The sequence below is a fragment of the Candida metapsilosis genome (assembly GCF_017655625.1).
Source record: "Candida metapsilosis strain BP57 chromosome Unknown scaffold6, whole genome shotgun sequence".
In the NCBI taxonomy this organism is placed as follows: domain Eukaryota; kingdom Fungi; phylum Ascomycota; class Pichiomycetes; order Serinales; family Debaryomycetaceae; genus Lodderomyces; species Lodderomyces metapsilosis.
In genome coordinates, this window is record NW_027138164.1 from 407,157 (window position 1) to 419,185 (window position 12,029).

Below are 12,029 nucleotides of genomic sequence, written 5' to 3' on the forward strand. Positions count from 1 at the left end.
AACTCCACCTTTTGGGATTGTTCTTCGCGTCGGTGACCTCCAATGGGGCTCATTTATGTGGTTGTACTTTCTTCCATACCTCGTGTCACTGGGCACAGGAGGTGCTTGGCTATCACAGATAACCACAACATTTGATTAAGCTAATACTTCGTATTCGCCTAGCCCTATTCTTCCCACACCTTCTTTAGCCAGGAGCTTCTAATATTACTTTAAGCAAAATATCTGAAAGCTCTAGTGTTTGGTGGTCAAGAACCTGTTCTTATTTTATCTCCAAAGGTTCAATAATCAGTATATAGATGGGTAGGTGGGGAATGGAGTCGCCAATGGAACGCTAACCCTCTCTTAGCATTTATAGTAGTCTATCAACCCACTCGACATAATACCTATCTCAACCAATTCATGTGGTTGAAGTGACGTAACGGATTGAATAGTTGATATGGGGTGGGGGGATAAACAAGTGATAGTAGCAATGAAATTACTGGGCTAATTTTGAACACACTTTATCACCAATCGTGTTACTAGGGTCTTCATTTCCACTCTTCAATTTTCTGTTGTAAGGGAATTGTTGTAAGCTTAAGGGTGCTCCTGACTGACATACCACACGGAGATATACATATTGAATATCATATTCAATGTCTTCTTGTTAACTTGGTTCAACCACGATATGGTTAATCCTTTACTATAGTTAGTTACAGATGATCACTTTGGCTGTGTTTAGATCACCTATCGAACCTTTGAAATGAATATGTGGGTATCTTTCTTAACTTAAATTGGTAGCCCCATCGAAGGAAGACGAAGAACAAAAAAAAAAAACACTTTGAAGAGAAGGACAAAGTTTTTCAAGTACCTGCTATTCTCATATATCGAATACACACCCAGTCAACCGTCAAAATCACAATTGTATGTCTACTCATAGATAAATCTAATTTTTTCTTTTGATTTAGTACTAACACTCCTTCCTTAGACACGATGGCTACCTCAATCAATACAAAAGTTACAACCACCGATGTCAGTGGATTATCATTGATAGCAGCACATTCGCATATTACAGGTCTTGGTTTGGATGATAACCTACAACCACGCGAGAATGCTCAAGGAATGGTTGGCCAACTCAAGGCTAGAAAAGCAGCAGGAATTGTTTTGAAAATGGTTCAAGCTGGCAAAATCGCAGGACGTGCGGTTTTGGTTGCTGGTCCACCATCGACTGGTAAAACGGCTATTGCCATGGGTTTATCTCAAAGCTTGGGTTCAGAAGTTCCCTTCACTGCGATTGCCGCATCGGAAGTTTTCAGTTTGGAGTTGTCGAAAACGGAAGCATTGACTCAAGCATTTAGAAAATCTATTGGAATTAGAATTAAAGAGGAAACTGAAATTATAGAAGGAGAAGTCGTTGAGATTCAGATTGATAGATCGATTACTGGTGGTCACAAACAAGGTAAGCTTACAATCAAAACTACTGATATGGAAACTATATATGAGCTAGGTAACAAAATGATTGAAGGATTAACAAAGGAGAAAGTTCTTGCAGGAGATGTGATATCTATTGACAAAGCATCGGGTAAAATCACAAAGCTCGGTAAGTCATTCACCAGAGCTAGAGATTATGATGCAATGGGTCCTGAAACAAAGTTTGTTCAGTGTCCCGAAGGGGAGTTACAAAAGAGAAAGGAAGTTGTACACACTGTTTCCTTACATGAGATTGATGTCATCAACTCCAGACAACAAGGATTTTTGGCATTGTTTTCGGGTGATACAGGAGAAATCAGATCTGAAGTGCGTGATCAGATTAACACTAAAGTTGCTGAATGGAAGGAAGAAGGTAAAGCTGAGATTGTCCCAGGAGTTTTATTTATTGATGAGGTTCACATGTTGGATATTGAATGCTTTTCATTTATCAACAGAGCTTTGGAGGATGACTTCTCCCCAATTGTAATGATGGCCACTAATAGAGGTATCAGTAAGACTAGAGGCACCAACTACAAGTCTCCGCATGGATTACCAATTGACTTATTGGACAGATCTATCATCATACATACTTCAAACTACTCTGGCGATGAAATAAGAACCATTTTGTCTATCAGGGCCAATGAAGAAGAAGTTGAGTTGACTGGTGATGCGCTTGCATTGTTGACAAAGATTGGACAAGAAACGAGTTTGAGATATGCTAGTAATTTGATTTCGGTAGCACAGCAAATATCGCTCAAGAAAAGAGCTTCCCAAGTTGACCTTCAAGATATAAAGAGAGCTTATATGTTGTTTTTGGATTCTGACAGATCTGTGCAGTATTTGGAAAAGCATTCTTCGCAGTACATTGATGATTCTGGAAACGTTGTTATTGGAAATCCAGATGAAGAGAAAGAAGTCAAGAGTAAAGCTGGTGAGGAGACAAAAAGTCAAGGACATGAAGATGACAAAATGGAGACTGATTAGCCATGACATACACCCATTTGTAATATATATTTTAAAAAAAATAGTAGCGTATATTTTTTTGTATAGTTTTATCCACTCCCCTTTGTATTCAAAATCAATGCAATGATCATTCCGTATAGACCCAACACTTCAGCAAAAATAAGAATCAACACAATTCCAACAAATAAACGTGGTTGATGCATAAATTGCCTTACTCCTTCATCACCAACTATTCCAATTGCGTATCCCGAGGCCAAGCACGCAAACCCCACAGTTAACCCACAAGCTAAATGCATACAACCATTGAATAATGAGTATTTGTCAGTTGGTGATAAACCTCCAGCAATCAATACGGCCACCACGAGACCATAAACGGATAATATACCAGACATGACCACCGGTATTAATGACTTCATGATCAATTCTGGTGTGAAGGTACCGATACCAGCAATACCAATTCCTGACTTGGCTGTGCCAATTGCCGCACCGGCACAGGATAACATCATTGCTGCTGCACATCCACCAAACCCAAGAAATGGTGCAAACGATGGGTAATATTCATCTCCTAATGCATCTGACATTTTGGTAAATTGGTTACTTTTATTGATAAAGATAGTAGATTCAGAGCAGCTATGGCTCTATATGCTTTAGTGATGTCTCGTGTAAGAAAGTTTATCACTTTTGATGAAAGTCGTCTCTATTGGAGAGGTTTTGAGGCTCACAGAAAAATCTCAGAAAAACTTAAAGAACCATTTTGGTCAGAGATACACGACCGTTTGACATATCGAACTATCATATCCGTATTGGAGGCTTGCTGTAGCTCAAACATATAGTCTATTCTCTATATCAGCAGATAATGGACCTCAATAGTAGTAGATAATATAGCTGATCTCTAGAGACAACATTGTTTATTGCGTGCTGTTTTTATTGCAATTATCTATATCTGCCAAACTCAAATCTATCTTGGTAGCGTTTCATTTCAGAAATCAAGGTTCAGTGTTAAGCTTTCACAAATATACATCAAAAATCAAAGAGACAGTGTCAATATGTCAGCTCTGACCTTAGATATTCAGAATGATTATGAAAAAATTGCCATCTCAAGGAAAGAATTGAAAACGTTATACAATAACATCCTAAAATCCATGCTTTTAAAGCTTAACTTGCACCTTCCCACATCACACTATGATCCAGTAAAGAATGAAGTTTATCTGAAAGTGGAGCTGTGTCTACTAAACTCATTTCAGAATCTATTGAGTTCCCTTTTAGTGGATGGTGCCGATCGGAGTAATGAATCTATAAAGGAGCTTTTGCTGGTTAATGATAAAGACGATGATGTGGAGCCCTTTGACATTGCATTAGATAATGAACTACGAGAGATATTGACTGAGTACGATGATGTAACTGTTGAGTTAAGTGAATTGAAGCGCACGCTACAGAAAGGAATTGTGGGAAAGTATCAAAACTCGGTGGCTCGTATAGATGATGAGGTTACTCAAATAATCCAGCTAATTGACGAAAAGGTTGAGCAACATGAAAAGGAAAACACAGTGGATGATGCTGTTAAAAGCTTGGGTGAAGTGGATATCGATCGAATGAATGAGGGGTATTTTACTTATTTGCAAACGATTGACAAACTAAATGGAAAAGTGCCACATTTAAAACAGGAGGTTAGCAACTATTCGAAGCTGGTTGACTTCTTAAAGGGAAGAGAGATACAGCAGTGAGGGAGCAAAGGTGTATAGAATAACTGTTCGGGAATTTGTGTAAATCAAAGAATTCAGTTCTGGCTATAAATGAGAATCGTGCTCTACTGATTCGACATCTTTCTCTCTCTCTCTCTCTCTCTCTCTCTCTCTCTCGTTGCTACTGTAATCTCAGCTTCTATAAACTGATGATGGATGTTACTTGTTCTGTTATTGACAGGCGTTGTGTATAATAATTGGTGTGTTTACATTTTGTCCGTTTTAGGTAATCTAGATCGAGACGAGGTATGTTTTCACAAATCATTGAACCAAACTTAAATATTCTTAAATTCATAATCCTATTCTCTTTAGGAAGTGATAAAGACCTTCATCTCAATATCAAACCACTCACCATAAACCTGCACTAGATATGCCTTTCTACACTGCTGCAGGTTTCCAACATGAGAAAAATCAAATCCTTAAGCCAACTACAAGACAAAACATATACACTCCTTCAAGGTTGAAACAAACTAATAATGCTACGGACCTGCCTGATCAAGATCTAGATCTTTTAGCACGTCAACTAAATGTGTCTCCAACAAATAAACCTGTATCGTCAGTAACCTCCTTAAAATCGAAATTTGGGTCTCCCTCCGCAACTGTTTCTTCCTTCAAATTGACTCCTAAATCATCGACTAGCAGTAACAAATCAAGCAAAGACCATGGAAATGAAATTGACGATGAAACACCCACATGGGCAAAGAAAAACTATAAAGACATTTTGAACAAATCCCCAGTTAGGTCTGCCCCAAAATTACAACAGCAGCAGACCCCAGGTGCTGATTCAAAAACTAAACGAACAGCTTTTACTTCACCTAGTCATAACTCATCTACTACATCCCCTGGATATGAGTTCCTTTGCAGAATAGAAGCAATAAGACAATGGATGGAGGAAGTGTTACATGAACTGATCCAACAATCTCCTGTTGAACTTATTTCCTACATCAGAAATGGAATTTACCTTGCCAAATTAGCCAATGTCATTTTACCAACTCAAAGAAACGTTTTTATGGACGACAAGAAGCTTCAATTCAGACACACAGAGAATATTAACCGATTCTTTCATTTGTTAGATTTCTTAAATGTGCCAGATTTATTCAGATTCGAACTCACAGACTTGTATGATGCAAAAAATGTACCAAAAGTGTGGTTCTGTTTACATGCATTAAGTTACATCTTGAACAAAAGTGACCACAGCTATCCCCCAATCAATGATTTGATGAATAAACTTCAGTTTGAAGGTGATGATATAATAGCTGCAAACAAGGCATTGGTCAGTGCTCCTTTACCAAACTTTACAAGTGCAGATACAGGAAGCACGAATGAGGATTCGAGGTTTATGAATAACGTATTGTCTCCTACAAAGGCTAAATTGGAGAAAATCAACCCCAATCCTTTTATAGAGGAAAAGAAACCGGACTTGACCCCTCCTGCGAAGTTTGAAATTAAATCACGGGCTTTAAGTTTTGAGAACAAAAAACCGGAACCAAGTCGAACTCCATTTTCAAACTCATCAACCAACCCTCTTAGCGATAGTGAGTTACACGATAACAACCTGCATATCATCAAGTTGCAATCTTTGGCGAGGGGAGCTAATTTCAGATATTCAATGTTTGTTGATAAAATTATGCTCAAATCTTACGAGGATGACTTGGTTCGTCTTTGCTCCATCATTCGTGGAAACATTTCAAGATCAAAAACAGTGCACAGACACAGAGATGAACTTCGAGCATTCACTTATGAGATTGTGGAGCTTCAGTCTTTGATCAGAAGAAAAACTACACTTGTCAAGAAACCCAAGATAGAAGATGACAAAATGGTACGTTTCCAGTGCATTATTAGAGGGAAATGCGTTAGAGAGAAACTTGAAGAGAAGAAACTGGCTTTGCAAGCAATGAAGTCAAATGTTACACAACTTCAAGCCATCATTAAGATGAAATTTGTGCATCGCAGGGTGAAAGTGCTTGTTTTGCACAAAGAAGAGATTTTGCCACCTATAACAGAGCTACAAGCTATTTGTCGAAGCAAGTTGTATAGGAAATTCTCCAGCTCACGCTATGTCGAAGCTTCTAAAATTATCGAGTTGCAATCATTAATCAGAAGGGATGCTGTGATTGAAGAAATCAACCGCAAACACATGATAGTGAGATCCACAAAGAAAAAAATCATTGAGCTACAAAGTATTGCTCGAGCAGGAGTCGCACGGTCTCGCTTGTGCGATAACGTTTTAGTCACCTTGATGAACGAGGACGACGCATTAAACAGTCTTTCGGCATTTTATCGTGGGGAGAAAGTTAGAAGATCAATTCGCAATACAAAGAACGAATTAGCAATGGTGAAGGACTCTTCGATAATCCCTATTCAAACTTTATTTAGGGGAGTTCTTGGAAGATTCAATTATGAAATTGTTTTGGATGAGCTTTATGAGAACGTTGAGTCCATCATTGAATTTCAAGCCAAAATTCGAGCAAACACTGTGAAGAAACGTTTCAGTCAAACCATGCCTTACTATGAGCGTCATATTGATTACGTTATCAGAGCCCAAGCAATAATTCGAAGAAGCTTAGCTCAATGTGCCTACAGATCACTTATAACTAGTACAAGTCCATCATTAGCGGTGTTGAGACAGTTTGCTCATTTGTTATCCAATAGTGATGGAGACTTTGAGCAAGAACTTCAATTGTCAAAGTTAAAGGATTCCATCATTGAAAAGTCAAAGAATAATGAAACTTTGGAGGGGCGCATTGAGCATATTGATTTGAAGTTGAGTCTCTTGCACAAAAATAAGATAACAGTTGAAGAGTTTTCCAAATTTAAAGGCCATAATGAGCGTAAGGTTGAAGCTAATGAAAAGCCAACAAACTTGAACATATTGAGCAAATCTGCTAAAGCCAAAGTGGAGCTCTATCTGAGTTTATTCTATTTACTACAAACTAAAAGTGAATACTTGGCTAATCTTTTTAAATCAAAAGACTATATTCTGAAAAACACTGCTGATTATCAAACGTTGTTGTCAAATACGATTCAGTTGTTCCCTATGATTGAACCATCCATTAATCGACGCTCAAGGGAACAGTACTACTATATGAAATTACTGCTTCTGGTTATGCGAAATGATATAGCAAGATCACAAACTGTCACGGATATAACCAAATCTCAGTTTACTCACTGGACGGAATTTGTGACACATTTCAATAACCACACTTACCAAAGACAGCATTTGAAATTATTGGCTGGAAAGTACATACACAAGATCCTCGATGATGATGAGTTGGATTTTGAAAGTGACCCAACAATAATACACAGTAATATTATGCCCCATGATCATGGCGTCAGCGCAAACATTAGTCCACAGGATGCAATTAAAATTCCTGAAGTATCATCTAGATTCGTTCACAATCTTATGAGTTTGCGGGACGCTTGCTCGGATATATTGAAGCTCGTTGAAAGTTGTGCTACACGATTGCCCGTGCATGTAAGACTCATTTGTCGTGAAGCATATATGCTTGCACGTGCAAATTTCCCCCGGTTACTGGAACAACAACATTTGGCAGTAGCTGGTATTTGTTTTTGGAAGTACTATTTTGGTGTGATCATTCTGTTTCCTGAAAATTATGGAATAAACGCAAAACCTTACTTGAAAGGTCAAGTCAATTTGCGTCACTTGCATAGACTGATGCTTCAATTGTTCAGTATGAAGCCGTTTACAAATAATTTCTTGAAACCACTTAATGACTACCTTGTATCGAGCATAGATTCAATTCAAGCAATAATGCGTGGTATCATCAACGTGGAAGATATTGATAGAGAATACAACTTTGGAGACTTTGGGGACATGGTTTGTGATGCACCTAAATTAACCATGAAAGCCAACTTAATGATATTCCTTGAAAAGGTTACTTTGTCCAATGTTGACATAATGGTGCACTCTACAGATGACCCATTGCTTAAGGTGACTCAAAAGTTGGAAAATTTAACCACCTCACCCTCGGACTTAGTGGCTTTGACTGACTTGTCTAGCATCACCATCGTATTGGATCGAAACATGCATGAAGAATCCCTTACTGATTCAAAGACGAGAGTTTTATTTACTCAAGCTAAACGCTGCATGTTGTACATTATGCAAGTGCAAGAAGGTGACGATTTGTTGGAGTTGTTAATATCAGGTATAAAGCCTATACACGAGCAAAAGTTTAGAGAAATAGTTAACATGGAAAAGGAGGATTCAATGTCAAGCACAAAGATGTACTACAAGACATCGCTTGGTGATTTAAACAAGATGACATACCATGACTTGAAGAGAATGTGTCTTGATTCATTGTTGAAACTTGAGTCTATGGGAGAAGTCACGAGAAAGAACTCATTTCAAGGATTATTGAACCAAATTGCCGTTGACATCAAGAGCAAAACCACTCAAAGGAAAATACGGTCCCAACAACTTGAAACTTTAGATCAAACAGTGAAAAAGTTGTCTGATAAAGAACAGTTTTTGCGCCAGCAATTGAATGAATACAATCGTCATGTGGATAGCATTCTTGCGAATTCGCAATTGAAACCAAAGGATAAAAAGATTTTCAGCATCATACCTGTTTTTAGTAAACAATATTTTTACAATCGTGAATTGAGAAAGAGAAATAGATTACCTGAGTTTGGATCTTACAAGTTTTCAATTAAAAAACTCAAAGATCAAAAGATTTTATTAAACACATCACCTAAATTATTGGAAAGTTCTAAAATTGAAATCACTTTTAGTTGTTATCAAGTTGGTAAATTTACAGTTGAGGCGTCAAAGAACTTGGTGGTGATTGCTGGTGCTAGTAATGTAGTTACATTGGATGATTTATTGACACTTCAATATGAAAGGAAAAAGACATTCGCCTTGTTTGATGGTGATGCTACGTTTGATGCAAACAATTTCATTGCATTTATTTTCAAAAAATTCTATGATGTTAGAGAAGAGTAAAATATACAAAAAGTTATTTTATCTAAATACATATATATATACCCTCAGTTATCATTTCTTGAGTAAAGTTTCAATCTTTTCCTCTAAAGCTTTCAATCTTTCGTCCTTGTCTAAATTGGCTTGTTCCAACTTGGTTGTTTGTGACTCGAATTTCGATACTAAATTGGACAACTTTTCAATAGTGGAAGCCAATGTGGGTCTTGCACTAGACGTTTTGGCAGACTTGTTGTCATCGGCAGTAGTCTTTTCTTCCTTAGCTTCCTTAGGGGTGCCAGGAGACTCTTTTGCACTCTCTGCTTTGTCACTTACTGATTTGGGAGTTTCACTTTCAGTAGCTTTAGTGGACTTTGGTTCTGAAGCAGGCTCTACTTTCGGAGTTGATACCTCTGATTCCTTTGCTTTGATTGATGGTGAAGGGGTGGTCTCACTCTTTTTCTCCTCTTTCAATTTACTCTCAGAAGGAGAGACTGATTTTGTTTCAGGTTTCTTCACCTCTTCCCAACCATCATCTTTTGATTCTTCTTCAGTTTCACTTGTATTCTCGTCATCTGATTGGTTAGCCACTTTATTCAACAAACTTCCCACTTCATTCGACTTTTGCAACAACTCATCCACATTCTTATCAGGAGTTCCACTTAATTTGGAGTCGGCAGGAGATTCTGTGTCTGATTTTTTATCACTGGTTGTTTCCTTTGCCTTTTGTTCCTCTTCCTTTCTCTTTATCGCTTCCTCCTTCTTCTTTTCCAAATCTCGATTCTTGGCCTCCTTGGCTTCTGAAACCTTGGTTGCTGGTTTACTGTCCTTTAAATCGGGTTCCTTTCCTTCGTAAAGTGCTTCCATATTGATCAAAACAGGTCCATTAACATCCTTACCATCCAACCATTCTTGTGCACTAAGAGCTGGTTTTGTTGAAGGACAATCAGGATAAATATCCAGTTGAAACAATTCTGATCTTCTAGGCACTATAAAGCTGATTGGTTCAATCAGAGTATCCAAGACCGTCTTGTATGCTTTCACAATCTCATTTTCTTTAACATTGACAGAGTGTTTTGGTGCGACAGCAAATCCTCTTTGTGGGTCAGTAGAAGCGTATTGAGACAATTCAAACAATTCATCATTGTCATATTCATAATAGCGAATGTTACCATCACCCTTACCAGCGAGGTATAAAATAGAAGTTTCAGGGTCAAAGTATGGAACCAAAACACCCGATGAGGCATCGATAACCATAAATCCACCAATTGGGCCATCTTCAATATGTTGGATGTCCCATACTCCAACTTGACGATCAGATAATTTGGAAAACCCTGTAGTGATTATCCTATCCGTGTTTCCTAGCCAACTTATTCTTGAAGGCTTGGCTCCAGTGTGTCCTGGCCCTTCAGATATGACTTTTCCTGATCTTATATCCCAAATTCTAAGTTTCTTATCTCTGGAACTAGTAGCTAACAAAGATCCATTGTAGTTGAAAGCAAAAGATGTCACCAAATCCTTATGTTGTAAAGTGATTTCATCTTTACCAGTTTCAGTGTTCCAAATTTTAACAGTATAGTCCAAAGAGCTTGAAGCCAAAATGTTTGATGCACAAGGGTGATACTCTATCAAGCCAACTTTTCTAGTATGTCCCAGCAACACCTTTTCAGGTTCAGTTATATCTAAAATCTCCTCCGCTTCATTAAGGTAGTGATGAAAAGAATAGTCTTGAGGAATCTTCCAAATCAATATTTTCCCATCATCTGAGCAACTAGCAACTTCTTGTGAATCAAATGGATTAAAAGCAGTATCCAAAACAGGACCCTTGTGACCTCTAAATAAGGAAACTTGATCTGGTGCTTTACCAACTTCTTTAACGGGAATAATTGCAAATGCACCACCTCCTGATGCATCCCAGTTGGCTGCTATATATTTCCCATTGGTTTGGATAATATTGGAGTCCCATGCATTTTTAGTTATCTTGAGATTTTCATAGCACAATTCCTTTTTGGTTCCTTGTCCGAAAACATGGCGATATTTGGACGCTCTAACAAACTTTCCACTGTAATAAAAGGTTAGTCAATTGAGGTTATAAAGTAAGGAAGGAATTGAGATGTAGACATACCTCATAGTATATATATGTTATACCTGTGTAATCTATGTGGGAATTATATTATAGACTCTTTTTGTCAAATCAAAGGAACTGGAGAGACTGGTAAGTTTGTTTTTTTCGTTTTGTTGTTGATTTTTTCAAACATGAAACTTGCACGTGACTAAATCTTATCATATTTCATTTGCTAAAGAAAGACACCCTTGGAAGTATGTCATGGTATATCCCTAGTAAGTTTATTACTTTTGCATACTACTGACTAGTAAGCTATTAAACAGCTTTGTAATTAGTAGTGAATAAGGAAGGCTTACACATAAAGTATAAAGTTTTATAGTCGGCATAACTATTGATCACCACTCAAATTGTTCTTATTCTAAAATTTTTCTTTTTCTTAATAAATCATCTTTTAGTAATCAATCAACAAGTGATAAACATATACAAGCAGCAAGCAACAGTCAAATCACTATAAAAAGGACTCCCTAAACATGTTATCATCTCGTCTTCTCAGAACAAGCTTACTTTCCAATAGGCTACCGATTCAACGTTCCATATTGCAAAGAATGCAATCAACATCATCTCAACATCAGATGGGTGAATACGAAAGCAAAATTTACAACATACTACAAAAGGAATTCGACCCGGTCAATTTACAAGTTCAAGATGTTCTGGGAGGTTGTGGGTCAATGTTTGCAATTCTTGTTGAAAGCTCCAAGTTTAAAGGTTTACCCATGATTAAACAGCATCGATTGGTTAATGATCTTTTAAAAGATGAAATTAAGAAATGGCATGGACTTCAACTAAAGACTAAATCAGCATGATTTGGGGAAACCAT

At 37.5% G+C, this 12,029-nt stretch overlaps 6 protein-coding genes across 6 annotated transcripts; 4 read left to right on the forward strand and 2 right to left on the reverse strand. All coding sequences in view use genetic code 12, as the record gives it.

Annotated features, from left to right (window-relative positions):
• Window positions 1–969: 969 nt before the first annotated feature.
• Window positions 970–2,430, forward strand: RVB2 (RuvB family ATP-dependent DNA helicase reptin; the record flags this gene model as incomplete). The annotated part of the gene is made up of 1 exon (XM_067693435.1): window positions 970–2,430. The coding sequence occupies one exon, from the start codon at window positions 970–972 to the stop codon at window positions 2,428–2,430; it is 1,461 nt and encodes a 486-aa protein (XP_067547157.1).
• Window positions 2,431–2,498: 68 nt separating this feature from the next.
• Window positions 2,499–2,990, reverse strand: VMA11 (H(+)-transporting V0 sector ATPase subunit c'; the record flags this gene model as incomplete). The annotated part of the gene is made up of 1 exon (XM_067693436.1): window positions 2,499–2,990. One exon carries the CDS (start codon window positions 2,988–2,990, stop codon window positions 2,499–2,501), a length of 492 nt encoding a protein of 163 aa, XP_067547158.1.
• Window positions 2,991–3,455: 465 nt separating this feature from the next.
• Window positions 3,456–4,133, forward strand: I9W82_004372 (MIND complex subunit; the record flags this gene model as incomplete). Its single annotated transcript, XM_067693437.1, has 1 exon — window positions 3,456–4,133. One exon carries the CDS (start codon window positions 3,456–3,458, stop codon window positions 4,131–4,133), a length of 678 nt encoding a protein of 225 aa, XP_067547159.1.
• A 388-nt stretch (window positions 4,134–4,521) lies between these two features.
• Window positions 4,522–9,114, forward strand: IQG1 (Iqg1p; the record flags this gene model as incomplete). The annotated part of the gene is made up of 1 exon (XM_067693438.1): window positions 4,522–9,114. One exon carries the CDS (start codon window positions 4,522–4,524, stop codon window positions 9,112–9,114), a length of 4,593 nt encoding a protein of 1,530 aa, XP_067547160.1.
• A 51-nt stretch (window positions 9,115–9,165) lies between these two features.
• CRN1 (Crn1p) lies at window positions 9,166–11,217 on the reverse strand (the record flags this gene model as incomplete). The annotated part of the gene is made up of 2 exons (XM_067693439.1): window positions 9,166–11,149; window positions 11,213–11,217. 2 exons carry the CDS (start codon window positions 11,215–11,217, stop codon window positions 9,166–9,168), a joined length of 1,989 nt encoding a protein of 662 aa, XP_067547161.1.
• A 465-nt stretch (window positions 11,218–11,682) lies between these two features.
• On the forward strand, window positions 11,683–12,015 carry I9W82_004375 (uncharacterized protein; the record flags this gene model as incomplete). Its single annotated transcript, XM_067693440.1, has 1 exon — window positions 11,683–12,015. The coding sequence occupies one exon, from the start codon at window positions 11,683–11,685 to the stop codon at window positions 12,013–12,015; it is 333 nt and encodes a 110-aa protein (XP_067547162.1).
• Window positions 12,016–12,029: the final 14 nt, after the last annotated feature.